At 37.1% G+C, this 26401-nt stretch overlaps 1 protein-coding gene across 1 annotated transcript in view; it reads left to right on the top strand.

Moving 5' to 3' along the window:
- The first annotated feature begins 4405 nt into the window (after positions 1–4405).
- LOC135684591 (sortilin-related receptor) overlaps positions 4406–26401 on the top strand; it is a 29764-nt gene continuing 7768 nt past the window's right edge. Inside the window, exons 1-24 of the mRNA XM_065200222.2 lie at positions 4406–4738; positions 6040–6432; positions 7017–7084; positions 7522–7577; positions 10109–10224; positions 10699–10791; positions 11198–11361; positions 11966–12167; positions 12445–12553; positions 12931–13004; positions 13328–13416; positions 14109–14284; positions 15400–15592; positions 15817–15945; positions 17033–17115; positions 17741–17935; positions 18976–19204; positions 19854–20055; positions 21246–21435; positions 22350–22517; positions 22800–22913; positions 23832–23948; positions 24632–24751; positions 25887–26039. Of these exons, the coding sequence (XP_065056294.2) occupies positions 4472–4738; positions 6040–6432; positions 7017–7084; positions 7522–7577; positions 10109–10224; positions 10699–10791; positions 11198–11361; positions 11966–12167; positions 12445–12553; positions 12931–13004; positions 13328–13416; positions 14109–14284; positions 15400–15592; positions 15817–15945; positions 17033–17115; positions 17741–17935; positions 18976–19204; positions 19854–20055; positions 21246–21435; positions 22350–22517; positions 22800–22913; positions 23832–23948; positions 24632–24751; positions 25887–26039 (3700 nt within the window). The 5' untranslated portion in view covers positions 4406–4471. The remainder of the gene's footprint in view (positions 4739–6039; positions 6433–7016; positions 7085–7521; positions 7578–10108; positions 10225–10698; positions 10792–11197; positions 11362–11965; positions 12168–12444; positions 12554–12930; positions 13005–13327; positions 13417–14108; positions 14285–15399; positions 15593–15816; positions 15946–17032; positions 17116–17740; positions 17936–18975; positions 19205–19853; positions 20056–21245; positions 21436–22349; positions 22518–22799; positions 22914–23831; positions 23949–24631; positions 24752–25886; positions 26040–26401) is intronic.

Genomic DNA, 26401 nt, shown 5'->3' with positions numbered 1-26401 from the left:
CACAATTCCACTAACGTTTATATCCTGAATTGTGTAAGGCGAGGAATCTCTACGTGTAAAAAGAGATTCTCCAAAGTTGTAATCAAATATCTAAATAAATTAACAGTATTCAAAAGTTTTTAACCAAGTCCGTTTTCCTTGGCGCAAAGCATTTTAGAATCCAGTTTTTTTAAGGATTGGACTGCTTTAGCATTTTATTTTTTATTTTATCAGGAATGTCTAAAGAGCGTTAAAGACTTTTCCATACAAACCCCAAAACGAGGGGATATTACTAAACACAGAGGCTTTCCTGCGGGGTAAGCGAGCAGAAAATCTTTGCGACGACGCCCTTGAGATTAGCTTGAAATACATTTGGGAATATCTCCCCCCCCCCACCCCCGCTACGCTACTGATAAGAAGATAAATACTGATAAATTACTGATTAAATCCGTCCCTGAATTTAGCTGATGTGGTGCCTCATCTCGTGATTTTCTGGATCCCCTTTTAAAATCTTACCCACTCAGTAGCGACGCCATGTAATAGGAATATTCTCCTTTTCAGTATTAGCCTCTTTATCGTGTTTATCACGCACTCAACTTTAGGATATATATTGTTGCACGTAGTCAATTTGTGGACTTTTGATTTTGATGATGAGACAGAAAACATAAACGAAGTTCTTTTCTCTTCTTCACACTTCTTCGATAAAGATCCTGCTACAGCCATGGGGGGGGGGGGATGGGGCTGACTGGGGGGACACGTCAATTTTGCAAAAGGTAAGATTGATTATAAGATAGCAAGTTATTTGCAATACACTCTTTTTTGACGAACCAGTGAATTCGAGATCAGGTCAGGTTGACTGTTTTTTCCGGATCGTTCTTAATTTGGTTTTAAATTAATAGGCTGTAAGCATTGCGATTGCTAGCTTTTTCGCTTAAGGGAGGTTTTCAGGCCTTATTTGCCAACAAAGTGGAAAACCTTCATTTTCCGAAAAGTTTGAATATTTGCCAAAAAAGCATCCAAAAATGGCTAAAAGTCCACGTTTATTAGCTAAAACGTTGTTCAAAATTACAATTTTTCAATAGCTCAGCCTCAGCTTGTTCTTAATTTGTCTTTGACTTTTGACCAATGACCAACCATGACCAATAAAATGAATGAATTACAGGTTGAAATTTGGTCAAACTTCATAACTAATGCTAAGGTTTCAGCTGCATGACCAACTTACTTGAAGTTTGCAGACATCGGGGGGCGTCCTCCCGCCCACGTCCCCCCAATCGGCACATCCCTGAGTGAGTATGATAGTGATAAACGACGTAAAAAAACAAAGCGAAATAACGTTGATAGAGAAACTGCCACTTAGCTGATCGCCATCGAACGCTATGCCGTATGGGCTCTGGTTGTTCGAACATTCGGTCTTTGCACCATGGGCAGGGACGCCGGAGTGGCAGCGCCCCCCTTGCCTTTGACCAGGAGGGGCAGAGGAGGCAAATGTGCCCTTTTAAAAAAGATAACAATTGATTTCACCAAAACTCTGTCAACAATAAACTTTGAATAACAATAAATCAAGTCAAAAATAAAAAAAAATAAACAAATCTTCCCAACAAGTCCAGTAGGCAGACAGCTGCTTGTCTGGAGTCCACACAAAATAGAGGGGGGGGGGGGGGGTTAGGAAATCCTAACCTCTTTAATTTGACTACTTTGCTGAAACTCTGGTCGTTAAGCTGGGCTTGTTGGAGATTATTCTCATTTGCATCGTGAGACAAACACATATCAGGGTCGCCGGAGCAAGGGGGACCACGGAAGCACAGGCCCCCCTGTTTGCAAAAAGTAAAAACAAGTGCCCCTTTTTGAAAAATATATTGCGTGTATTTTTTCATTGCCATGTATTCTGCCTTTAGAAGCTAAGTAAAATAACTTGAATCTGGGCGTTGTTGGAGGACCATTCACTGAAATTTCCTTAAACTTTCACTTGGTCTTGATGCAAAAAGTGCAAGCTCCTGCGATGAACAATATTAATTGCGAAGGAGACTGCCAGTTTCACGAAAAAAGTTTCTTTAGTATATTGTAAAATAGCATATTTTACAGGACAGGTAAAGCTCATAAATCAGACTCCAGCTCGCAATAACGTTTCTAAAAAAACCGAGATTCTTCAATAGCGATATGAACGTATGATAACAAGATGGGATGGTCCTAGCTGTAAATGCAACGTTTGCAAATATAATGATATCGATATCCTGTAATATTTGTCCATTCATTTCCAAGTTGCTTCAAATATTTAGCTTATGTATGTACGTATTTATTTCCTTAGTTATTTCCTCTTCATTTGTTATACAGTAGATTCGATTTAGATTAGTTGTATGTGTATATATCCATATATATATGTATAGCTAGAAAAAATATCGAATCAAAATAAGGTTACAAACAAACAAACAAAAGCGATCGTATAATTAGCAGCAACCAACAATTACAAAATAACGACTTCATTCAACGAAAATTTCGACTAGACTGGACTTGCACTGAAAAAAATACGTTTTTAACAACATGAGTGACGCACACAAAACCCTAAGGATATAAATTAACAGCAAATGACTAAAAAAAACTAAAATAGCAATGGCACGATGACAAACAAAATGGACTGAAGCAAACATCGAAAGACATCCTTGTTAACGATAACGAACCACAAACACGATGCACGACAGACAAAACTAGTCGTAAAACAATATTTTCATCAACAAATGAATCACTAAAAGGTCCGCGTCAAGTCCTCGGTGGGCACAGGCAAATGGTCCAATGTATATTGTGTGTGTTCCTGAAAGTAGAAACTGGAACACTATCTCTGATTCTGGGTTGCGTTAAATGTACCCTATTCTTTGACTTTGCCAAAATTGTGTAACTCACTGTGAATATTCAAGCTTGAGCAGGAATTTTTGATACCAATTCATGTTTGAATCATTCTTTTTCCTAAACTTATATCTAGGTCTATCAAAAAGCAGAGTTCACTAAATTTGATTTTAACAACAATCCCTTATGGTGCAAAACTATAACTGCATTATATTGCTCACTTTTTATGAAGAAATGAACAAGTTGTGTCCCTGCAATGAGTGCATGCTAGCAAAGACTTAAACAAAGACTTAAATTTCTTATCTAGGATTAGAACAATATACAAGACTAGCTGCTACTGCAAAATTAGTTGTACTTCAATATGCCGTTGGTTTACTTAAACAATTATCTGTACATCATATCTGTAAATCCCTTTTGTGTTTCCTCTGACTGATTAAAAAAGCAACCCTATTTTCAAGATTCTATGTCCTAGAATTCTAGCTTCCAGACTACCCTTTCTCAAAGTTTTCGAAACTCACATGTAATACGTTTGACCAACTGACTGAGCCCGCCGGGATCAAGTCTAAGGAGAGCTAAAACTTGTTTCGTTCATAAGACTGATGAGACAAACCTAATCAATGTTGCAAATTAATTTTGCTACGGCAGTGAAGAATGTGCTCGCACCTTCAGCCGATTGCGTTAAGATGACTTAAACATAAAATTTGGTAGCTTTCAAAAAATATTCAACGGAGGCGAACAAGTTTATGTGTTCAAGCAGGGCCTCCGACGAAGGGGGGGGGGGCCGGGGGGGCCTTGGCCCCCCCCCCACTTTTTTGCAAAACAATAGAGTTTTTTTCAAAATCTTTTGTTATGGGTGTTAAATTTTCCCTTGGCCCCCCCACTTTTCAACCTTTTTCGGAGCCCATGTCAAGTGGTGATGGAAAGGCGCGAATGCCAAGGGGGACTTAATTATTTAAACATAAGAAAAGTGAGAAAATCAAAATCATTATTCGAATGGGCTTTGAAAGTATTTAGAGACTAAGAATTTGAAAATTCCTTTCAGTTCATATTTTGGGTTGGATTCGTTGGTATGTTGCAATAAATCTGAACTTTTGTTGAGCATATTACGCCTGCCACACGTAGAAAGAAGAGTGTGTGCCTGCTTCTTACCCGGGGCCAAATCCACTTACAATGCAAATTATAAGGAAAACAGGTACAGCGTATTGTAATAGAGGCCTAAATGATACATGGAAGAAAGATTTACACTCTCAAAAACTTTGGTTGACATGAGATGGGAAGCTATACAATTAATTATGATCAAGAGTGAGTGGTCCCTAAATGGAGTAAATAGCCATGTCTGCTTTCAGCGAAGATAAATTTCACTATGTCCAACGTGTGTCATTATTTTTATAAAAGTCTAAATTACCGTGAAATCTGTACCATTTTGACACTTACTAATGTTTCGGATAAAAAATATTCGTGCCCTTTTGATTCGTTTTGGCCCTCCTGTTCAAACCTGCGTCCGGCGGCCCTGACATGGGGGCCATATAAATAGGGGGGGGGGGGGGGGAATCATCCCATTGCACATGACTTGTCTATTGCGCAGTATTATATAGTTGCAACGCAGCGGCCATCGAGGGAACATTCTAATCGAAGAGGAAGTTTATTTGGAGACATGTACATTTTGAAATCAATATTTCTTGTCGTCCTCGCCACAACTATATGTGAAGGTGTAAAATGGAAAGAATTAAAAAAGACGCTGCGATTTGCAAGAAATGGACCAGAACCAGGCGAGAGGAGGGATGTTATTACTATCGATAGCAGAGAGGAGCTCTCGAACTGGCCTAAGCATGAACCCGATGTCGGTTCATTTCAAAACATTTTCACCGAAGCAAGAAAAAGAGCAAAAAGATCAACTCCAGGAACACCGAGTAAAAACAAGGTATGCTGTCTTTTAGATGTTAGACGGTCTTTTGTTAAGTTTACAACTCAAGCGCAGTTGCGTTAAATAATATCGAATGAAAACAAAAACAGCTTTATGCGTATTATTTTACCTCACGACTATGAACTGCGACCTGTCTGTCATTCCTATGTTTGCATGTCAATACCTATCATATTGATAAATGAATTATAGTACAAGACAAGCATCAACTTAGACTGATAGTAGTTATACAGAATGACTCGTTTTCTTTTGGTACTACAACGAAGGAATTGATTTGCAATTAATATCGTCATCCAAAATAATGACTCAATGCTTCCATGTAATGCATCAGCAGAATTCGAAACGTATAGTTCCGCTAGGCGCTGTCGTTTGCGACAATGATGTTTACGTTTTGTTACGTAACAAACATTAGTAGTTTCTAACGTTTCATTTCGTGTAATTTAATGGGCTGTCATACTTGTTTATTGTTTGCTGCTGTTCAGCCACGGAAATGTGATCTTTATCCTCCCATAAAATGCATTAATATTTACAAAATTTTAATTTTCAAGCATTTGTTGTATACATAAGTCATTCAACCTGACAATGCCAGCAAAAAAGCCTGACAAATTTAGAAAATATGGCTTGATTAAGTTTTTTGGTTTAATCTATGCCTCATTTCTATCAACAGATCCTTTCTAATAGAACTTCAGTGTACTATTTTTTTCAAAGATTGATCTGGATAAACATTATCATCAATAAAGTCATTGTCATACCCTTTTGTACCTAAAGAATCAACTGATGTTGATAATTAACTTGTTAGATTTATCGCTCAGTTGTAACCAGTACAATGTGCCTTTTAATGAAAATGAAGAAAATGTGCCTAAATGGGTTTGAAGAATAGTGAACGGTATTTTGGCAACAAATATGTTGAAATCTACAATTTTATATAGCTCCAGCTCAGAGTTGACATCATTGATGTTGCATCTCACTATCAACAGACCTTTGTCAAAAGTAATCATAGAATTGGAATCTTCATGTTGAATTTAATCATATGATGAAAGTTGCCTGTATTTGTGTACTGTCAGGCTGGGAACTATGCAATTTTCAAAGTTAAGCTTTTCTGTACATTGCACTAGAATTTGCTGCTGCAGTGAGAACATTTCACTATAGATGCTATGTTGAAAAAACCCTATTTCCATTTCTTTTGTAAAATCGCTTTATATCAGTTAACTTTTTAGGCCAATATTACTTTTAAATAGACATATAAATAACAAGCCTAAACTTATTTATCATTAAATTTAAGCATCCTTTTCTTTTTGCAGTTCCATTTCAATGACAGCCATTATGTTGCAGAAGTTCATTGGGCTGGTTCCAATAGTTCTGTGATGCTTGTATTGATGCGGGATCCAACCCCATCACCAAAGCGACCAAACTATTTTTATGTCTCCACAGATTATGGAAAAAATTTTTTGAACATAACACACAAGTTTATTGTCAATGGGACATTGCCTGTTTTGAATGACTACTATCCAAGTCCCATTAATAATCAACACTACATAATCACTGCCAAGTTCCACAAGTACATATTTATTTCCTCTGATGGCTGCAATACTTTCAGGACTGTTAGAGTCCCGTTCACACCAACCAAAATTAAATTTCACCCAACATACTACAGATATCTCTTGGCCTATGATGAAGATCATCCAATGAACAAGGTACTGAACTCTTTCTGAGTTTACTGATATGGTGAAGCCAACTTTATTGCAAGAATCCATTGCATTATAACCTTGAATTTGTTTATGGCTTTTAACCAGTATTAAGAAATAAATTATGATGATATGATATCATGTTTATAGCCAGTAGCCTAGCGAGAAGGAGGCAAAAGAGGGTATATGCCCACCCCCAATGGCAAAAACATTTTAAAGGGTGTGGACCCCCATTTCCCCTTGCTCAATTTGCCGTTGTCCTCTAATTCTTATACCACCCTGGCTATGCTACTGTTTATAGCTGATAGCTATATTTTTGCTTGATTTATTTACTTGAACTACCACCAAAGTTTTTAGCCAGAAATTTTATTTTGTGTGAAGTTTTCCATAGCCAACACAAATCTAAGCAGGGTATTAAACTGAAAATTTCACAAATATGATTCCCCACACTGGGAATCCACCTTGTCTTCATAAAGCCATTTGCTAAAGATTTCATTGATACTATAATTAAGTGTTTGCATCAAATTAAAGGTAGTCAAATACACAGGATTGTTGGTTAATTCATTCAGATTCCTTATCTCTTACTTTTTTAGTTGTATGTCTCCAAAAATTTCGGGGCATCCTGGTTGTTCAAATCTAATTATGTCAGATCATTTTACTGGTAAGGAATTTGACTTCTACTTTTCTCAAAACCATTGCTTTTATCTTTTGTTTCAAAAAATTCAGAGAGCTTGATCAAGCAGTAACTTGTAATGGAAGCTTACCTCTGTTGTTATTGAAAGCTAAGAACAGTGGTAAAGATCTTGATTTGAAAGTTGCAGGCTAACAATTCAGAGATAGAGAGAATTAGCTGTTCTTTGCCCTAAGCCTTGAATATTTTAAGTGATGTTTGACTTTCTTTCTCTTGACTTTCTACAAGAGACTGGTTGACTTTCTTTCTCTTGGTCAAGCAAAATTGTTGATTTAGGTCAGTAAATTTGCTTAAGATATAAATATTTGCTTTTAGTTATTATTAACATGCAGTTAAGTTTTCAACATTAGGCTTTTTTACCTCAAACATGTGGATTGGAAATGAACCACATTGTCTTGCTTTTTCAGGGGGATACAACCATATGACTATTCAAGCCAGTTCTATGTTGAAAGACGTTTACCTGGTAAGCTTAAAAGTAGTATCTGCATTAATTTTTACCATATTCATATCAACTTATGTCAAAAGAAAGAGTTCCTCTTCTCTCTTGGTCTTTTCAACTAGGTGAGAAACTAGCAGCCTCTGATTGGTAGAAAACAAGAAACCAATCAGACATTCTTTCTCTTGCATTATCATCGATTGCACATCTGGATATAATTTCTGTTACCACTGGTCATAATCCAACATTGTTTGTTGTATGTATCGCTGAAGAACGTTGTATGTAAAGTACTTTAATATGATGTTTCTGTTTTCCGTGCTACAATCAAAGCTTATCATTTGACTTATCATTTGGTCTCCAAGTTGCCATACTAATTAGCTCATTCCGTATCTTTTCATAAATTTTCTAGTTCATTTCATTTGCATTTTTCCTTAATATTTATATCTAAAGTATCAAACCAATGTATAAAATAAAGCACAAAAAGATGTTTCAGTCTAAAATTTGATGCTTTGATTTTCTTAGGTGGTCTCTTCATCAATGTCACATTATTTTAGGTTTTTTCATTAGCTGATTTAATGTGTTATCAACCTTGGACTAAAATGGAATATATTTCAGTCTGATGTGGATTAAGCTTCAATGGGGGCTTATTGAAATGCAAAAATTGGCATGTAAAAATTTTTCTTCCTGGGTGAGGGGTTATTCAAGAGGGGCTTATGTGAGGGAGACCAGTTTGAAGATCTACAGTTAATAATGTGTTGATAGGTAAGGATGGCAGAATATATAAGTAGGTTAGTATTTGTGCAGACCTTGACTTTTTTGCACCCTAAATTAGGCAAATACTGAGCAGATTAGGCTTATTACCAGGCTAATAAGTTAGGCTAATAGCGAGGGGTGGTTTTGAAGGCGTTTGGGGAAGGCAGGCTTTCTTTATAAATTTCAGACCCCATTAACAAGCCAGTACATGTTTGCTTGGGTAAATGTCTTACTTGGCGATGTAAGCTTCCCCTTTACTTTTACAATGTACAATTTCTATCAGCCTTTTAGAGTCAGTGAATAGTTTGATTGATTTCAAAATGCACTACAGATTGTTTTTAACACAAATGCAAGTTTATTGGTTAAAGTAATAGGTGTGTCACTGGCTATGACTTTTAGAAGTTGCCTACAGAATACCCCCATCTAACTTTTTAGGATGGAACCCCTTGAAGCCCTATCTAAATAAACCAGTTAATTGAACCAGTTGGAAACTACTTTTTCTAAAGTTTACAATTTCTGTTGCTGGTGCCTTTTCCTTTGTTTTGAATTCCACCCAGTTGCCATAAAATTTTATTTTTCAAATTATTGCTAAGCAACTGCAGGTCTTAATGAATGATATTTGTTGTCCTCAAAGGCATTGGATATGGCAGACAGGTACCAGTTGCGGCTTAGCTTCAATTTTTATACAACATGATTTAATCAGATCGTTCTTACTTGTTTATTAAATAATTAAGTAATATCAAGAAACTTCTTAAGTAAGATTGCTCAGAAGTACCAATATTCGAACCTCCTTAATAACCAAACCTCTTTATAGGAGTATTCTGAACTGAGTCAGATTATCTTAGACTATTCCATCTGCCGAAAACATTAAGACAAGTGAATATAATGGCCTCAAACCAATGATTCGCATTTAGACGATGTGGTTTGCTATTATTTTGCGGTTTGCTTCAAATCGCGACGGACATGATCTACAATCGACGATTTTGACACGATTCAGTAAATACTAGCCCTAAACAAACTGCCGTAACATTTTACTGATTAATGTTCAAAATTGATAAAGAGCTAAAGTTCCTCGATGGAACACATCGATTCTTTTTATGTAAACTGTCTCACTTAACAGCACTTTTAGTCACCTGTCTTGAATCAACTTTCTTGAACTATTTCTAATAGGCATTTTTATAGAGCAATACATTATTTGTTCCCAGTGACGTGGCCCATGTGTGCAGGGTGATAAGATTGGGAGGGGGAAAAGGCGAGTTGAGCGAAAAAAAATTGGATCCAACACTCTTTGGGAAGCCAAAAACGCCCTTTTTCAAAGAGATGTGGGGGAGGGGGGGGGCGTCCGCCCCCTCTTGGTTCCCCCTCACTACGCTACTGCTTGTTCCTTCTTTTTGAGAAAAAGGCTTTCGTTAGAGCAGGGGCAAAAAACTTTCAGATGCTTTTAATCCCGGTTTATTCTCATAGGTCTGAAACTTTATCACGACAAATGCTTAATATGGCTTTTGAAAATTTGGGTACTCTAAACTCTGGCTTCTACATCATGTTATCTTCTGGTACTGACCGGCATTGCTCAACTCCCCATCCTAAGCTGGACCACCAAGTACATATGCTGTCATATTAAATCCAAACCTAACTGTCTCGAATTTCACATGAGAATTGTAAATTTTTTCCTGATTACTTGTGCAAAAGCATGTTTTTTAGGTATTGCTTGACACTGCTTTTTCAGGTATTTTAGCTGCTTTTACGTCATCATTATGCAGTTTGATAAGCAGTTAAGTCGTTTGTAATTATCACCCTGTCTTTAGGCCAACGTTCGACAATTATGCGATACAACTACTGGTATTGGTATCCAAGGACACTGATCACCAACGTCGAAGATTTTGACTTGCAAGACAAATACATGTTCGTATCTCAACGCAATGTAAGTCTTACTTGGCATATGCTTAGTAACTAACACGTCAGCTTTCTTGAGGCCAGAAATTTGTATAAAATTAAGGAGTTCAGGCTGTTGATATGGATGTCATGATATGATATGATAAGCTTGTCTAGACCTTTTCTAACTTGATTTAGAATACACAATCCAAAAATATATATACTAGATCGTGGGCGTCATGCAAAAGTGGGCATCATGTCAGTCTTAATCTGTATAACTTCTTTTTGTTTATAAAGTGACTTAGTCCCAAGGACATACAAGGTTGTAACATAGACTTAAGATATCTCTGCATAATTTGGATTTAAAATGAAACATTCTATTGATTTTAAACCTACATATCAAATTTTGCACACTTTGAATTATGTTTTTTTGTATTACATACCTTTTTGTATTTTAAATAAATCATATGCTATTTTCTATATAATTCCTGCATTTGAACAATCGGAAACTCATCGTTTTCAGACTACAATGGGTGGTGTTCATATACAAATCTCGTACAAACGAAACAGTTTTAGAATGGCCCAAATTCCGCAAGAAAGAAAAGACCCTGCCTTGGTAAGATTGCGATATGTTTCTGTTGTATCTTGAACTCGAAGAGATCTTTCAGTTTCGCACCGTTTTTCTTCGATTTGAAGGTGCCACGATTTTCACACATTTCTTGATTTCTTGTTTTGAAGATGTATCCTAAAGTAGTCATCAATAATATGTAAGATTGTAGTTGAACGCATGTAACTAAATGGCTTATTATGTCAAAGAAGCTCTACCGATAGTTTTATGAAATTAGCGATTTCTTACATGTTAATTCGGATGCAAGAGTATGCAAGAAAATTGCCAGTAATGCTAAAATATCCAGTCGTAAGTACTAGCAGTCAGCAATGGCATTCATAAAGGCAGTTGCCTTATTAATGAATCTTTGCAGAAGTTGTTGAAGTAATTCACAAAACAAACATTTCTTTTACAGAGCTACGTATTCGGAGATGCATCTGAAGATCAATTGTTTGTGGCAGTCGACCACAATTCTAGTGCCTCGCTCTATATTTCTGATCGAACAGGCCTTGTTTTCAGCGAGTCTTTGGAGAGAATTCTGTATCACAACAAGGATTACAACCCAACTTTGCCTGTCAGGTAAAAAGCACTTCCTGTTTCAGCTTATTTTGTTATTGAAAAACATATGCTGTATAACTCTGATTCCCTTGATTCCTGATTCCCCAAGCTCCTGATTCCCTTAATTTTTTTATTTCCTAAGTTTCTGATTCCTTCACTTCTTGATTCCCTTGATTCCTGATTCCCTTGATTCCTGATTCCCCAAGTTCCTGATTCCCTTAATTTTTTTATTTCCCAAGTTTCTGATTCCTTCACTTCTTGATTCCCTTGATTTTTGATTTCCTTGATTCCAACGATCGCTGCATTTTCTGACTTTAATTTATATATACATAAACAAATTAAGTCACTAAAAGCCATTCTGAATTAAGTAAGAATCATCGTTTCCTTATTATTTATAGCAAAAGTTCTTACAGTAGCTTGAAAAAAGTTATATTTTAATCATGAAAGTTTAATGCATTTAAAGGTTGAAGCTGTCCAGACAGACAGGATAAATTTCACTTTTGTCTTTAGTTATCAGCTATATGAAGATTCAATCTGTAGAATTCTTCCCTGTTTATGAGCGCTCTGAGATAGCTTTGACCTGTCTAATTTTGAGTAAAGGCAAGATTTGTGGTTCTTTTCAAAGGTCAAGTCTGAACCAATCGTTTATCGACCTGTACCGCGTCGAGGGTATATATGGAGTGTACATTGCGACCCAGCTGACCAATGCTCGACCGGGTCATCGCAAGCTGAAGACGCTGATTACTTTCGATAAAGGCGGCGAGTGGATGAATGTGTCTGCCCCTAAGGTCGATTCATACGGAAGGCCAACGAATTGCGAATTATCTGTGAGTTTTTTTGTTAAAAATTTTTTTCATTCTTCTGCATAATTCTGCATACCTAATTAAGCCATCATTGTCAGCCCACTTTTCAAAAGGAAAAATTACCTAGCAGAACGACCCGTTGCGTACGTCAGACACAGATGATCACATGTTAAAAGCTAGAATACCACGCAGAATCATCACTCTAATCTGAAACTTTCATTGGCGTTGGCATAAGGCTGCTGTCATGAAATTCTGCTCTGATACACCGAAGCACTACTAATAGCCCTTTTTCACATCACAGCGTGGCTGTTCACTACACCTCTCTCAAAGTTATGGTACATACAGTATATATTCAACATTCCAACCAATGCTTTCGAAGAAGTCATCACCCGGATTAATCATAGCACAAGGTAAGGTCCTAGTATACTATCCAATATTGTTCTTCTTTAATTTCTTTTTCTTCTGCATATGATCGGGTTATTGCTCAAACTGTATTTAAGACCTTCAGCTTAATCATCTAGTATAGAATCAATACTTCAAAGAGTTTTGTAAACTTTTAAAACATATACATATTGCATATTTATCTACAACTTGCTACTTTTCATAAGCATTCCATCCAACAACAAAATGTTTCATTTAACACCATCTTTCAGCAACGAAGGTTGATAATTGCGTCGTTAACTCGAAAAACTCATAATTGGATATTTACTCTATGGGAAGTCTCTAAAGTTTCTAATTTTCAAAGACAGCTTCTTATTACATGTTGTCATTGCCTCGTTTTCATTAGGGTCTCTTGGACAAAGCCTGCAAACGTATCCAAATGTATATTTGTCAGCGGATGGTGGTGCAAGGTGGAGAGAGGTCAGTATATGCAACGTTTCGAGGCAAAATTAACTTCGCATGCAAGTTGCAGCAAAATATACTGTTTGTTTTGAAGGTAAAAATAGTCGAATAGAGAGAATATACGTGAATGTTCAGTTAATTTAAAGGGCATAACGTTTTCATACTCTTTAAATTACAAAGTGAATACGTTACGTTAGTAAATAAACTAATTGCAACTGACTAGCAGTCACTTAGTACGGTTAGAATCGATGGCAAAGGGACGTGACTGTAATCCCCTTACTTTATTTATCAATTATTCAAATTCTGTACCATTGTATAATCGGTTTCTTTGTACTTTCAAGGTCCTCAAAGGTCACTGGTTTTATCGTTTTGCTGACCATGGTGGTATGATAGTCGCCATCAAACGATATGGGCTTGCTGACTCATTATTGTGAGATTTTCTTTCATATCTTAACCTTCCCTCATCTTTTACATTATTCAGTGTCATTAATACAAAATTTCAATTCTTTACTCCTTTTCGCAAATGTTGAATGGCATTTGTCATTTAGATAAATTGTACGTACAATCACTGCCAAAAGTCTTGGAACGCTAATGTCAGTTTTAAAAGGCAAATTCAGCCATCCCCCTCTCCCCCGAAGAACAACGTTGATTTACTTTAGAAAAAAGAGAGGGGTTATGGAGTACGCTTTTTCGTGTGCCTTGTTTGATATCTTCCTATACTTTCAACCTTTATTCAGAAAACAAATGAAAAATAGAAAAGCACAGCGCAAAGTGCTGGGGTTCCAAGTAATTTTGGCAGTGATTGTATGTTGATTTTTTATAGCTCTGAAAAAGTCATGAAAGTCGGGTCGAAATAACCTATTAATGGCATTCAAGATAGTTTTTTTCATTTTTCTATTCAATCTAAACGCATTGCTGTGTTCCTAAACTTTAAAATTCTGAAGTAAAAGTCATTCTGCTGGTAGCAGTTCATGTATTTCAGTTGCCTGATAATTGTATTAAGCGTGAAACTCCGAGTAGCAACTTAGAACCGTCCTGTTCAGCGTGTGCGGCTATGTCTATACGGCATCGAGCACCTAATGAGTGACTGGAAAACAGTAATTTTCATTCTTTGAAATATAGGTACTCATGGGACGATGGAGAGACATGGAACTCCTTCAAATTTTCAAATGTGAAAACTAGAGTTTATGGACTTCTCACCGAACCAGGAGAGACAACAACTATTTTCACCATCTTTGGGTCCTACTCGCAAAGGCATTCCTGGTTTCTGATTCAAGTGGACATGAAGGATGTCCTAGGTTTGTAGCATTTCTGTTTACCATCCTTTTATTCCAGCGCAGGCAAGGTCGACACAAGAGTACCAACCTTAAGAGGCCGTTGGTCAGGAAAATTTTGTCGACAACGGAGACTATTAAGTTTGGCAATCCCTGTGTTAGTGAGTCTACTGGTTGGCAAAATAAATTAGCTTTTTTATAAACTGAAATATAATGAGCAGTATTAGCAAACTTAATTTTCCTAAAGGGGCCATGCATTTATGACGAAGGGATTGGGTGGACGCAAGCCAAGACTTTTTAGACGTTTTTGTTGGGGTAGGTGGGGTTGGGGTAGGGGGCTTTTATAAAAAATCAGCGAAAAATAATGACCAAGAAGAGTGTGAGGTATCGAGAATGTGAAGAGTCAAATAGGCGACTAACTGATTGATCAAGAAGTCTAAAGTTTTGAATTAGCCAATTCTGCCGATAGTTCTAGCCTGCCGACAATAAACAAGAAACAAGGTTGGTATGAAAAGCCCTTGACCTTATCCGGCTCGTCATTTAGGTCGGCATTGCCAAATGCCTATACCGAATGCATTTTCTTTTTTCTCGAATCGATTGCATGACAAAATATGTTTATTTATTTCCTTGATGCATAAGACGATTTCATTATACAGCCTGACTTGTAATGAACTGCATCCCTATCTAGAAAAGGGCACCTATCCTCTAACATATCTCTCCGTAAGATTAACGAAATCGTCACAAAACGTATATTCTAATTTCCTCTCAATGAAACCCTTTATCGATACCATCTTCTAACATAAAGTTCACGCTCTTTTATTTTGAGGTCTTGTAAACTTTTGGTCAGTTATAGTGACAAGAAACTTTATACCATGCCCGTGGATGTGTCGCTTCGCAACCACAACCAAGTCTATTGGCCAAACCACTCTAAACTGTCGAATACCTAATTGAGATTTTTTGCCCCTGCGAATGTCTCCGATGTGATTTACAATACTATCCCTACAAAATTTTATTTCCCAGCCTTTGTAACCTCTAATGACACCTAAATTTTATATTATTTTATTGTTTTATTATTTCATATAATATTATTTTAGATTTTGAAGGCCTTCAGCTATTCTGAACCGTTATTTTTTCTACAGGCCAACCTTGTACATCAAACCAGTATAAAAACTGGACCATGGTTGACCCAGCAAACGATACTGACAATTGTCTTCTTGGAAAAAGACAAATGTTTGAAAAGAGGGCGCCAAAAGAGCTTTGTTTCAATGGGAAAAATTACGATCGACCTGTGTTTACATATAATTGTCCTTGTGTAAGAGAAGACTTTGAATGGTAAGTTGAGTTGAATTGCAGTTTGTCATTAAAGTTGAATTGAATTTATCATTCAGTCTAAGATTAAAGGTAAAAAGACATAGAAGTAGAAGTTATATGCAGCCAATTGAAGCATGGTTTTTGGTAAAACCAATTGAAGTATGGCTGTTTAGCATTTAATGTGGCTATTTGAATCTTGTTTTGTGCTTTTGGATTGTGATGTCAGCTTGTCTCTTTATTTTTAGCGACTACGGTTACATGGAATCCACAGACTGGTTTAGAACCCGATGTATTGATGATCCTGGTGATTATTATGACCCAGCCAAGCCGCCCTCCAACTGCAGGCCTGGCATGTTTTATAATAGGACGAAAGGGTAAGATCTTTAAGATATCCATTAAGCCCCGTCTCAACTCAGTATATGTCTTTTCCACCATCTCATTACTTTAAACCATAAAGTTGATGCAATGAAAAATTACGAAAAGCAGGTATTCAAAACAGTGCATTACTGCATTCCGGGGATCAAAAAGGAATTTAGATTATGTATAGTTTATAGCCTTGCATTATTTAACTCTCACTTATCGTTAACATACAGTAGGTCATTCTAACAAAAAGGTATCTGCTGTAGGCTAAAATGCTGTGTAAGGATTTGTTGAGTTTTTGTCAAAGGTTGAAAAGACCCCAGCTTCAATACTCCCTGTTGTTAGATTGTTAGCTACCTCTGCCTTTTCCTCTATAAAGCTGAGGCCATGACGCTCCTGGTTCTCGTATCCCTGTAACAGAGGTTATGCTACATGTTTAGCAAAACACGTAGGGTCCTTGCCAAAAGTCCTTGGAACACCCCGCGGTTAATAAAAGATTTTGATGAAGTAAAAGTTTCCGGCCGTAAGATACAGAAATATCCCCCTCTCCTCCCAAAACAAAGTTGGTTGTAAAGCCTATAAGTGGCGTGGTGGCCCACCGGGAAGCGGGAAATTCCCCCGTAGGCCCCTCGAAACTCTTCTTGTGGGTCCCTTGGGTTTTTCTTCCTTTTAAGCTTTTATCATTTGTAACATCAGATTCTTGAGAAAAAGCAAACGAAGTGAGGCCCCGCGTTGCCTCAGCGACACTCTTTGCCATTATATTTTAAGTGATGACAACTAGAAACAATCAGCATCAAAATGGTGTGCCCCTGAAAACTTGATTTTCCTGGTCTATAAAAATTCCAACTACGCCCCTGCTATTACTTACCCGAGCTGAAAGAGTTAGACATTGGTTGAATTTCAAGCTTTGAAACAGTTGTTATTCAAAATTGTTTCAAGGGGGAGAGTGGGATGCTACTGAAGTTATGCGAAATTTTAGCTTGGTGTACCAAGACTGCTAGATGAAAAGACGTTTGTAGAAAGCCTATGAGCGTTATCAGTATTTACTCTGCTGTCTTTTCAGGCCTTAACGTAAAGATATTTCAAATTTTTGCACTTCAGGTTCCGGAAGATTTCTGGAGACACATGTTCCGGAGGATTAGAAAAGTACTATTCACCAACCCCAACGGCTTGCCCTCTCAACAGTAAGATTTCTATCCATCTGTTGCTTGAATTGTTCTGTCCTAGGCTTCTGCCGCTTGTAATCTTTCTTTCCTTGGCACTTCTACTTCATTTCGCTGTCTTCCTATTTTTTCTACTATTTATGTATCCGCCATACAACTGATGCTCCTGCAATACTGCTCACAGTAGCTTCCTTGTCATATAGATATTTTATTTGCCAAATTGCTCCAACTATTTTCGGGCTTTCATTGCATCCCTGTTAGCTAACTTTTCTACATATTATTTCTTGACTAATGTGTAACATTGCATAAAATTTCATGCCATAAGCATTGCTTGCCATGTAGCTTTTCAAAATTTCACAAAATGCCCGCTTCTGCCATCCTGTTTCCTTTACAAGTTTTCCGCCATATCTCTACCATTTATAATATGTTTATAACATTTGTTTGCCCTCCTTGTCGATCATATAAAAACATAAAACGTATCCTTGTTGCAGATTCCCGTATAACATAGCCTTTCATGATTTGGGTTATTTTCTAGCGCGTTCACTGCTTTCGATGAGTTATTTTCGTAACTTTGTAACTTATTTTTGTAACTTATTTTTGTACTTATTTTTGTAACTTATTTTTGTAACTTATTTTTGTAATTTAGATCCTACCAGCTTTATATGGTATGCCAAGCGGACGTCTCTGCATAGACTTGATCTGGGTTTGCCAAACAGAGATATTAGCTTCAATATCCCCGGTCTGAAGAACGCAATTGCATTGGACTACGACTACAAAAGGAATGTTTTGTTCTGGGCTGATATTACAACAGACAAAATCAATCGTATTCATCTTAATGGCTGTAAGTTACACTTTCATTGCAAATAATTTGTTGCAACGCATTCAATTTGTTCTTGCACGAGTATGGTCAAAATAAATTGAAGCATTTGAAGACAATTGAAGCAAATTATTTAACATTTTCATTGTCGAAGCTAAGTAATACAGCATCAAAATAGTTTTCCACAACTTCATGAAATGAAATGCAGATGGTGCAGAAATGTGATGGATGAGTTACTGTCAGTCCATATCACAATCAGCCCTGAAGAGAAAAAAACATGGATTGCCTATTGATTGCCAACTCTCCTTCGACTGAAAAGTTTCAAAACTTTGCTAAAAAGCTAACAACAAAATTTATGTGCATGCCTGTGTTTCCACATCTATGGATCAGAACACACAAGGAAGCTTAATGAGGGCATTTTTTACCAGAGTTTGTATCCAGAATTTACCTTCAATCTAGATGTTTCACAGCAGGCAGTTTGACCAGAAAATGAACATGATACATGAAATGGTCTTGATATTACTTATTAGAACCCCGAAATCGATGCAAAGAACTTTCATTTATTTGCAACCGAGATGAAATGAATCCCTTATTTATGCATCAGTTTCAAAGCTAAAAATGGCTTAAACTTGTGAGCACATCACATTTTACCTTGGTATCATGGTTTTGGCTGTAGTTTTGACCGTCCTTTGAACACCAACAGAGCGAGGAAGAAAACACTCATATGAAATTATTGTGGAGAATTTGTTAAATAAAGTGTGTATAACTACATCAGAGGAGGTGTAAGCAATCATTTTTACATACATCAAAATTGTGGTGATACTTGCAGACCATCATTACCTGGGTCAGGTAGAAAAGTATGAAGGCAAGGCTAATGCAGAAATGTTAGTTTAAGTTTAGTCTGGCCGGCAGACGTTTCTTTTCAAGCCTTTAACTTCGTCAGACCACATTTACAGGCTCAGTTTCGTTCCTTCCAGAAGCCAGCCCCTCCCAGTTCCATTGCTATCCTTTTTGTTGTTTGTTCCTTGGAAATTTCCTCATCTACTTGTGTTTTTGTCTTGCAGCTAGCTATGTTCAGGAGATCAGTGGCTTCAACGAATCAAGGTCTCATGTAGAGTCAATCGCGTACGACTGGTTGGGTGAGAATGTTTACTGGACAGACACTGGAATGAAACAAATCGGTGTCGTGAGAGCTTATCCGATCTTAAGCATGCCGGATATGAAAGTCTCTAAAGTGTTGTTTACAGAAAACCTTGGCCGTCCTCGGGGCATTGCTCTGAATCCAGTGAAAGGGTTCGTTTAATGACTTGTATTGATGGCTTTTTGGTGATATTTTAATTTTATGAAAAAAATGCTAGAGTAACACGAAAAAACCTTAAAATCGAATTTTTGCGTGCTCTGTCGCAGGCCTTCTACAAAATCGTTTAATCTTTGTTACGTTATAATCCAAACTTTCGGACGATCAAACTTTCCAACAAAATTTTATCCGAGACTTTAACTGTCCGACTTTAACTGTCCGACTTTAACTGTCCGACTTTAACTGTCCGACTTTAACTGTCCGACTTTAACTGTCCGACTTTAACTGTCCGACTTTAACTGTCCGACTTTAACTGTCCGACTTTAACTGTCCGACTTTAACTGTCCGAAATTCGTATTGTCCGAAAATGTTTTCGTGGCCGAAAATGTTTTCGTGTCCCAAAATTTTAATGTATACAGAAAAATAAATAACAGTTTTCCAGACATTTGACAAAATCTAGCGTACAGTGGCCTAAAGTTTGTTCTTTTACCGACGAGGACTTTGTTTGATATTTTACAGGAATTCATGAGAAAATTCTGTTTTGAAGTTGAAATAAATTTTTGCAATTTCTGTGGTTTTCATTTTCACGATGTAGATGCGTAGTTACAAATTGTTTAACTATTCTAACCAAATACCGCTCTACAGAATCCTGTTTTGGACGGACTGGGGCAGCTCTGCAAGAATAGAAAGCGCCAACATGGACGGTACCAACCGCAAAGTGGTTGTTGGGTCAGATCTTGTATGGCCTAATGGAGTGACAGTTGACATCACTGGCTCGCGGATATACTGGACGGACGCTGGAAAGGACAGGATTGAAGTAGCTAATTTTGATGGAAGCAACAGGCAGGTTGGTGGAGATTTGTTATTTTACCGCTGTAACTGGGGGTCTTGTTTCAATGTGCAGGCATTTGAATATCTATGGATTACAAATAGAATAATGACATGCTAAACTGTGCCAAAGATTAACCTCGATTTCTCGCCGTGGGGTGTTATAGGAAGAAACTGTCTATTTATGACTGGTTTAGGTTACTTTACTGAAGTGCTACAAGACGGCATATAAGTCCAAATGGTAGTGTTAAAACAGGTACATAAAAAGTTAAATATTAAATGTTGATTGTAAAATGCACCAGAAAAAGTTGTTTCTCGCTCACCCATTTCTGCGTTTAATTATGAGAGAATTTTTTATGTATAACATGAAATGTTAAATAGGACTGACATAAAGCCAACAAGTTGCTTTCATTTATAATGCTACCATTTCGCTTGAAGCTCGGAGGCGTTAACCTGCTATCAGCACCATTTCTAGGCTATTTTCCCAAAACTTTTATATATTGAAATGAAAGTGTTGATCTTTTCTCTGCATAGATGTGAGTGCTTTTTAATTCCGTTTTTCTTTACTTGCCAAGGGGCTTTTCTTTATACCTCTTTTGTTTCAGAGATCACTTTTTGTCTTCTAATGATCTCGCCTCGCCTTCTAGTGACTACTATCGTTTGAGAGCCCAACTTTAAATTTAGCAATTTAGCAATATACAAAAGCAATTTATTAGTGTAACTATCTGGAATAGAAATAACCTGATTTAATGTAACATTTTCCACTAGAGTGTGTTTTGCTATTGCTTCAAAGGGTAGAATTCCGGTCAACCAAATGAAGAGTCTAAACAGGCAAGATTAGGACATTTTGGCAACATGCTAAAGGGCAAGGTTCTCGAATTCATTGATAAAGGACACCCACTTGTTATTACCCTAAAAGCTGTTATGTAGTTGAAAGGCACACTGCATAGATTTTCTTATTTTGATGCCAGCAGTGATAGAATTTACCTCATTAACGTTACTTGAAAGTGATGTAAAATAACTCACTAATAGGCAATATGTCTTTTGTTCTCGTTCACGCTCTACGACATGATTATCGCAGTAAAGATGGTACTAAATAATCATTTGCAAAGATGGAAAATTTTTATATTCCTGAGCACAACGATTACTCACTTTATGTTCATATTTTTATTTTACTAATTATAACACAATACTCATACTCGTTTGTAGACTCTGTTTAACTACAACGTCAGACACCCGTATGGAATTTCTGTTCTTGGCAATTACATATATTGGGATGACTGGTCTCTCAGCACCATCGAAAGAGGATCAAAGATATCGTCGAATGACAGACGAACAATCCAGTACAATGCTAGAGGCATTATGGAATTAAAGGCATTTGGGCCGTCGTCCCAGCAAGGTAAGGGACAGTTTTAACTGAAGCATGCTACAACTTTGCCGCTGTTTGACTCGATAATGAATTAATAAGTGGATGAATGAATGAATGAATGAATGAATGAATGAACGAACGAACGAACGAACGAACGAACGAACGAACGAACGAACGAACGAACGAACGAACGAACGAACGAACGAACGAACGAACGAACGAACGAACGAACGAACGAACGAACGAACGAACGAACGAACGAACGAACGAACGAACGAACGAACGAACGAACGAACGAACGAACGAACGAACGAACGAACGAACGAACGAACGAACGAACGAACGAACGAACGGTTATATGAATGAGTGAATGAATGAATTATTTAATTTATCAATTAATTAATTATGAATGAATGAATGAATGAATGAATGAATGAGTGAATGAGTGAGTGAGTGAATCAATCAATCAATCAATCAATCAATCAATCAATCAATCAATCAATCAATCAATCAATCAATCAATCAATCATACCAATCAATTAATCAATTAATATCAATTTGTTATCAATTTGATACTATCCATTTGCTACTGAATATAATTGCACCTCCAGTCAGTTGCAAGCTGGCTTCTTAGTGAATGATGATTATTAATTTCTAACGATGTTAGAATTGAGCCACCTCTACAACATCTCAGTGGTGAAAATCTCCCAAAGAATTCCAACAAATCAGAAGAGGCAAGGCTTAACATCAGCATACGTGGTTTCTGGCAGAAGGAACAAAGTGCATTTTTTGATGTAAGGGTATTCAACCCATTCGCACTGTCGTACAGAAACCAGAAACTAGACAACACTTTTGCAGGGAATTGTTTCAAACAAATTTTTAAAAATTGTTTTTAATAGTTGTTCCAGTACCGTGTGTGTATTACAGACGTGTCTTATTTCCAGGAACAAGCCAATGTGCCACGGCCAAGTGCGCGTACCTATGCCTACAGTCTCCAAGTGGAGTCAATTGCTCATGCCCTGACAATCTTATTGAGGTTGTCTCGGGGGGCACTCGACACTGTATTTGCCCTGCGGGGACCAGGATGAATAAAGGTGAATGCGTGACAACAGGTGAGCGTCATGGCAACGTTTTATATCTTAAAGACTTGTATGCGAAGGTCTTGAGTCAGAAAAGTGTGATCCTTCTTTTTCTTTCTCCTTCCAAACGTTTTTTCTTTGATAATTTTGTTGATATATCAACTGTCTCTGTAAGCAATTCTTTTCAAAGGGCTCTCGCAAGACTAGCAAGCATTTTGAAAACACTTTCATTCTATCAAGGCCACTGTCAGATCCCCTCGTTCTTCCCATTTTTACATCAGTCCTGAAAGATTGTCCTTTACGTTGTTTGTCTAGATGGAACCTGCAGCCCAAGCGAATTCAAATGTGACAACAATAATTGCATTCCGAAACGCTGGAGATGTGACTATGACAACGATTGCCATGATTTCTCCGACGAAAGAAATTGTGGTATGTCTATAATTGTTTATAACTGTGCTATTATTTCAGAAATTTTTCTTTTTATATGTTTTTATTTTTTCACCTGCTCAGCCTCTATGTCACTTTTCGTGCTCTGTAGAAAGTGTATTCTTAATATGTCATAAACTGTCACATCTTTTACTCAATAGTTTTTTTTGAACGTAGGCTCTCTTTGACTGCCTTCCCAGATCTCAGTCATTCAAGAAGAGGATGAACAATCTGATATTTACAAACAAACTAGGAAGTTAACACTAAGAATCTCCCAAATTTCAAGAATGATGTGTTTTTTACAGGCTTTCGTCCAAAACTCCATATCTTTTGAAATTTGTTAACAATTTCGTGTACGGATTCGTTAACGTCAATTTCATTAACAATTTAGTTGGAACGCCTTCCCTTGATCGCATACAAAACAGACAAAACCGCACTAAAGCTTTCTTACCAATATATCACTGTTGTTTCTAAAATTCTGACCCCTCCCCTTGTACAATGTTGATTATTTTACAAAGTAGTCCGATTAACTTTGCTGATTAGAACCGAAATTAGACATTGAAGAATCCTATCAGACACCAGGACCAGAGAATAAAATGTTTAATGCTTTCAGTTGAAGTTTAGATAGAATAGATATATCATCATATGAACAACATAAATCATATCATTATTGCCGGTAGAGTAGCTGACGACTTTTCTTCTCAAAAAGGCCATTGAAATGAACATATGCAGCAGTATCTTTGTTTTGTTTCAATTGTCCGATGATGCTATTTTTGCTATCCGACTATCTGACTTCTAAAATCCGACTTATTGGATGAAAATTGAAAGTGTTAGCATGCAATCAGTCAATCTTATTCTTCTTACTTAATTTGCATATTGACAAGTCATATGTGTAAATAATCTTGCGTTCCGTTTTTGTAGAATACAGCACATGTTCAGCATCGCAGTTCAAATGCAACAATGGTCGCTGTATTCCTAGAAGGTGGCTTTGTGACGGAGACAAGGACTGTAGCGACGGTTCTGATGAACGAGAATGCAGTGAGTGTCTTTGCTTTACCGTTCCAATGTATCGTTAGCCAAAACGAGGCAAGAGCATATCCGCCATCTACACTTACACCCTTTGAAATATTATCCCCTAGAAAATATATTGAGATGATTTTGCATGAATGTAGAGTATTTGTGAAGCAGCAAAACAATTAAAATTAATATCGGAAGACCAAGTCAGTTCTTTGTTCAATTAACCTGCCCGGTCATTTCTTACATCCAACCATTATCAAATTTGTTGAGAAGGAGAACATTTCCATCGCGGGAGGCTTTTTCCATAGCAGGGGGGATTTTTCCATAGCAGGGGGGCTTTTTCCGACAGGAGAGTGCTTTGTTAATCGCGAGAAATCGTTTCCCAACGTGTAAGGGGTTTTTCCAACGTGAACTTCAGGAGGGTATGTATATAATACACTTGCACGCTAGTAAAAAACACTGAGTTTGCTGGCTAGGCTCGACAAGTCTTTATATATATATTTCATGAAAATTGTTGTTTACCGGTCTGTCATAGAGTGCAGGGTGCCGTGTAGGCAGCGCTGTACACACTATTTGGCGTATAAAACAGGACGGTTTTAATTTGATACTCAGTAGTTCACGTTAATGCGATCACCAGGTGACTATATGTATAAATTTACTCCCTTTCAGAGGATCATTAGTGTTTGATGTTATTTCTTTTTCAGACAGTACCTGTCGTGCAAGTGAGTTCAGATGTCGCAATGGTCGCTGCATAGCTAGAATTTGGCGTTGTGACGGGGATAACGACTGTCATGATTGGTCGGATGAAGTCAATTGCCTTAACTGTAGGTTCTTAACGAAAACTACCATATGTCGTATGACGTTCTTCAGATCAGTTTACTGTGACCAGTTTACTGCTGTCTCCCTTTTGAACAGGTCTGGCCAACATCGACATAAAGATATCTTTCTGGTATTTTTGGATTTAGACCAAATAACCTGAAAGAGCGTCATGAAATACCTTTGAATGTGCAATATCAGTTAAATCTGCTACCAATTGTTTGAGTAATAGCTACATGCACAAAGGCTGTTTCCCCATCAAATCATCGCAAATTGTTATCGGTTCTAAACTTGAAAAACCACTCCAAAATAACAAAATACCATTGGCAAATGTCAAATCTTTTATTGACCATATTTCAATCAACTTCTAGTATACTTAACTGATTATACACTTTTTCTGGGTAATTCTTGGTGTCTTTTTCAGGCCAAACGGTAGAAGTAGAAAATTCTGAAAATGTTAAAACTTTTTATGACGTTTTTATGAGGTTTTTTGAAAGCTGGCTACTAAGTTCTCAGCCTACTGAGCTCATAGCAAAGAATTGTGAAAATTGAACGATTAATTATCTGTGGAGTTGTGGGTTTTGATGGTAGATTATTTGTTGTAATGAATGCCTAGCGTTTGTGTTTGGTGACGTGCATCCAGTAACTCGCTGAACAAAGCATTGAAAACCCAGCCGTTGAGGTCAATGTCTTGAGCAATGCCTGACCTTGACAAATTCATTCATTTATTTTTGCCCTCTCATCGCCAAAAAGGGGATTCATATAAGACGATTATTTCTTCTCTAGTTTTTGCAAAGTTGCCATAATTTACAGTAACACATCGGTTTGGCATTTCTCGATAAAAAATTTGCATTTTCCTTTACATGAAGCAGATTAAAGATAGGAGGTTACTTGATAAATGCTATCGACCATCTAGCGCCTGCGCAGTAACGGAAGCAAATTGTCCACGAATCATGGAACAGTAGGCTTTAAATACAAAAATGTAAAAAGTAATTTTTAAGTTATCATTTAAAATCTTTTATAATTGTGAGCAATAATTAGAATCAGGTTCTTGAATGTAGTCGAACATTAAGTATTTCAATTTATATTTTTTGCAGCTCATAGCAATCGCTTCTACCTTAAATTTTGTTTTGCTTTCCTCAGACACAACGCAGAGAACTCCACTCTCCACGACACCACTCAGGTGCTCTTCGGGTCTTTCACCATGCAAAGACAACAGTGGATGCTATCCAAGCTCTCACTATTGTGATGGTAGAAACGATTGCTTCGACGGTTCGGATGAGCCTAGTCACTGCAGTAAGGATTTGCCCTAACATTGTTTTGCAACTGAATCATCCCGAGATATATTTTGACTTGTAAACAAATTAGACAACTCGAGACATTGTGATTTGTAAACAAATTTTGATTATTCGGAGTGCAAAATAGATAGCAAAATAAACTTTTAAAAACTCTATCGGAACAAAACTATTTTTGCACATTGTTTGAGACATTTTTGTAGGATGTAGAGCTCTCCCAAGTTTTATCCGCTGACATTGCCCAGAAGATTTAGATAGAAAAAGAACTGGAATAGCTAGAAGAGGGGGAGGGGGGGGGTGTAATTAAAACACCAACTCAACATTCAGTCTCTCCCATCTTTTTGCCATCGTCATTGTGAAGAC

This window comes from Rhopilema esculentum, chromosome 21 (assembly GCF_057945365.1).
Source record: "Rhopilema esculentum isolate cy_ngs chromosome 21, ASM5794536v1, whole genome shotgun sequence".
NCBI classification, from domain to species: domain Eukaryota; kingdom Metazoa; phylum Cnidaria; class Scyphozoa; order Rhizostomeae; family Rhizostomatidae; genus Rhopilema; species Rhopilema esculentum.
This window is presented reverse-complemented; position numbering and strand designations above follow the sequence as displayed.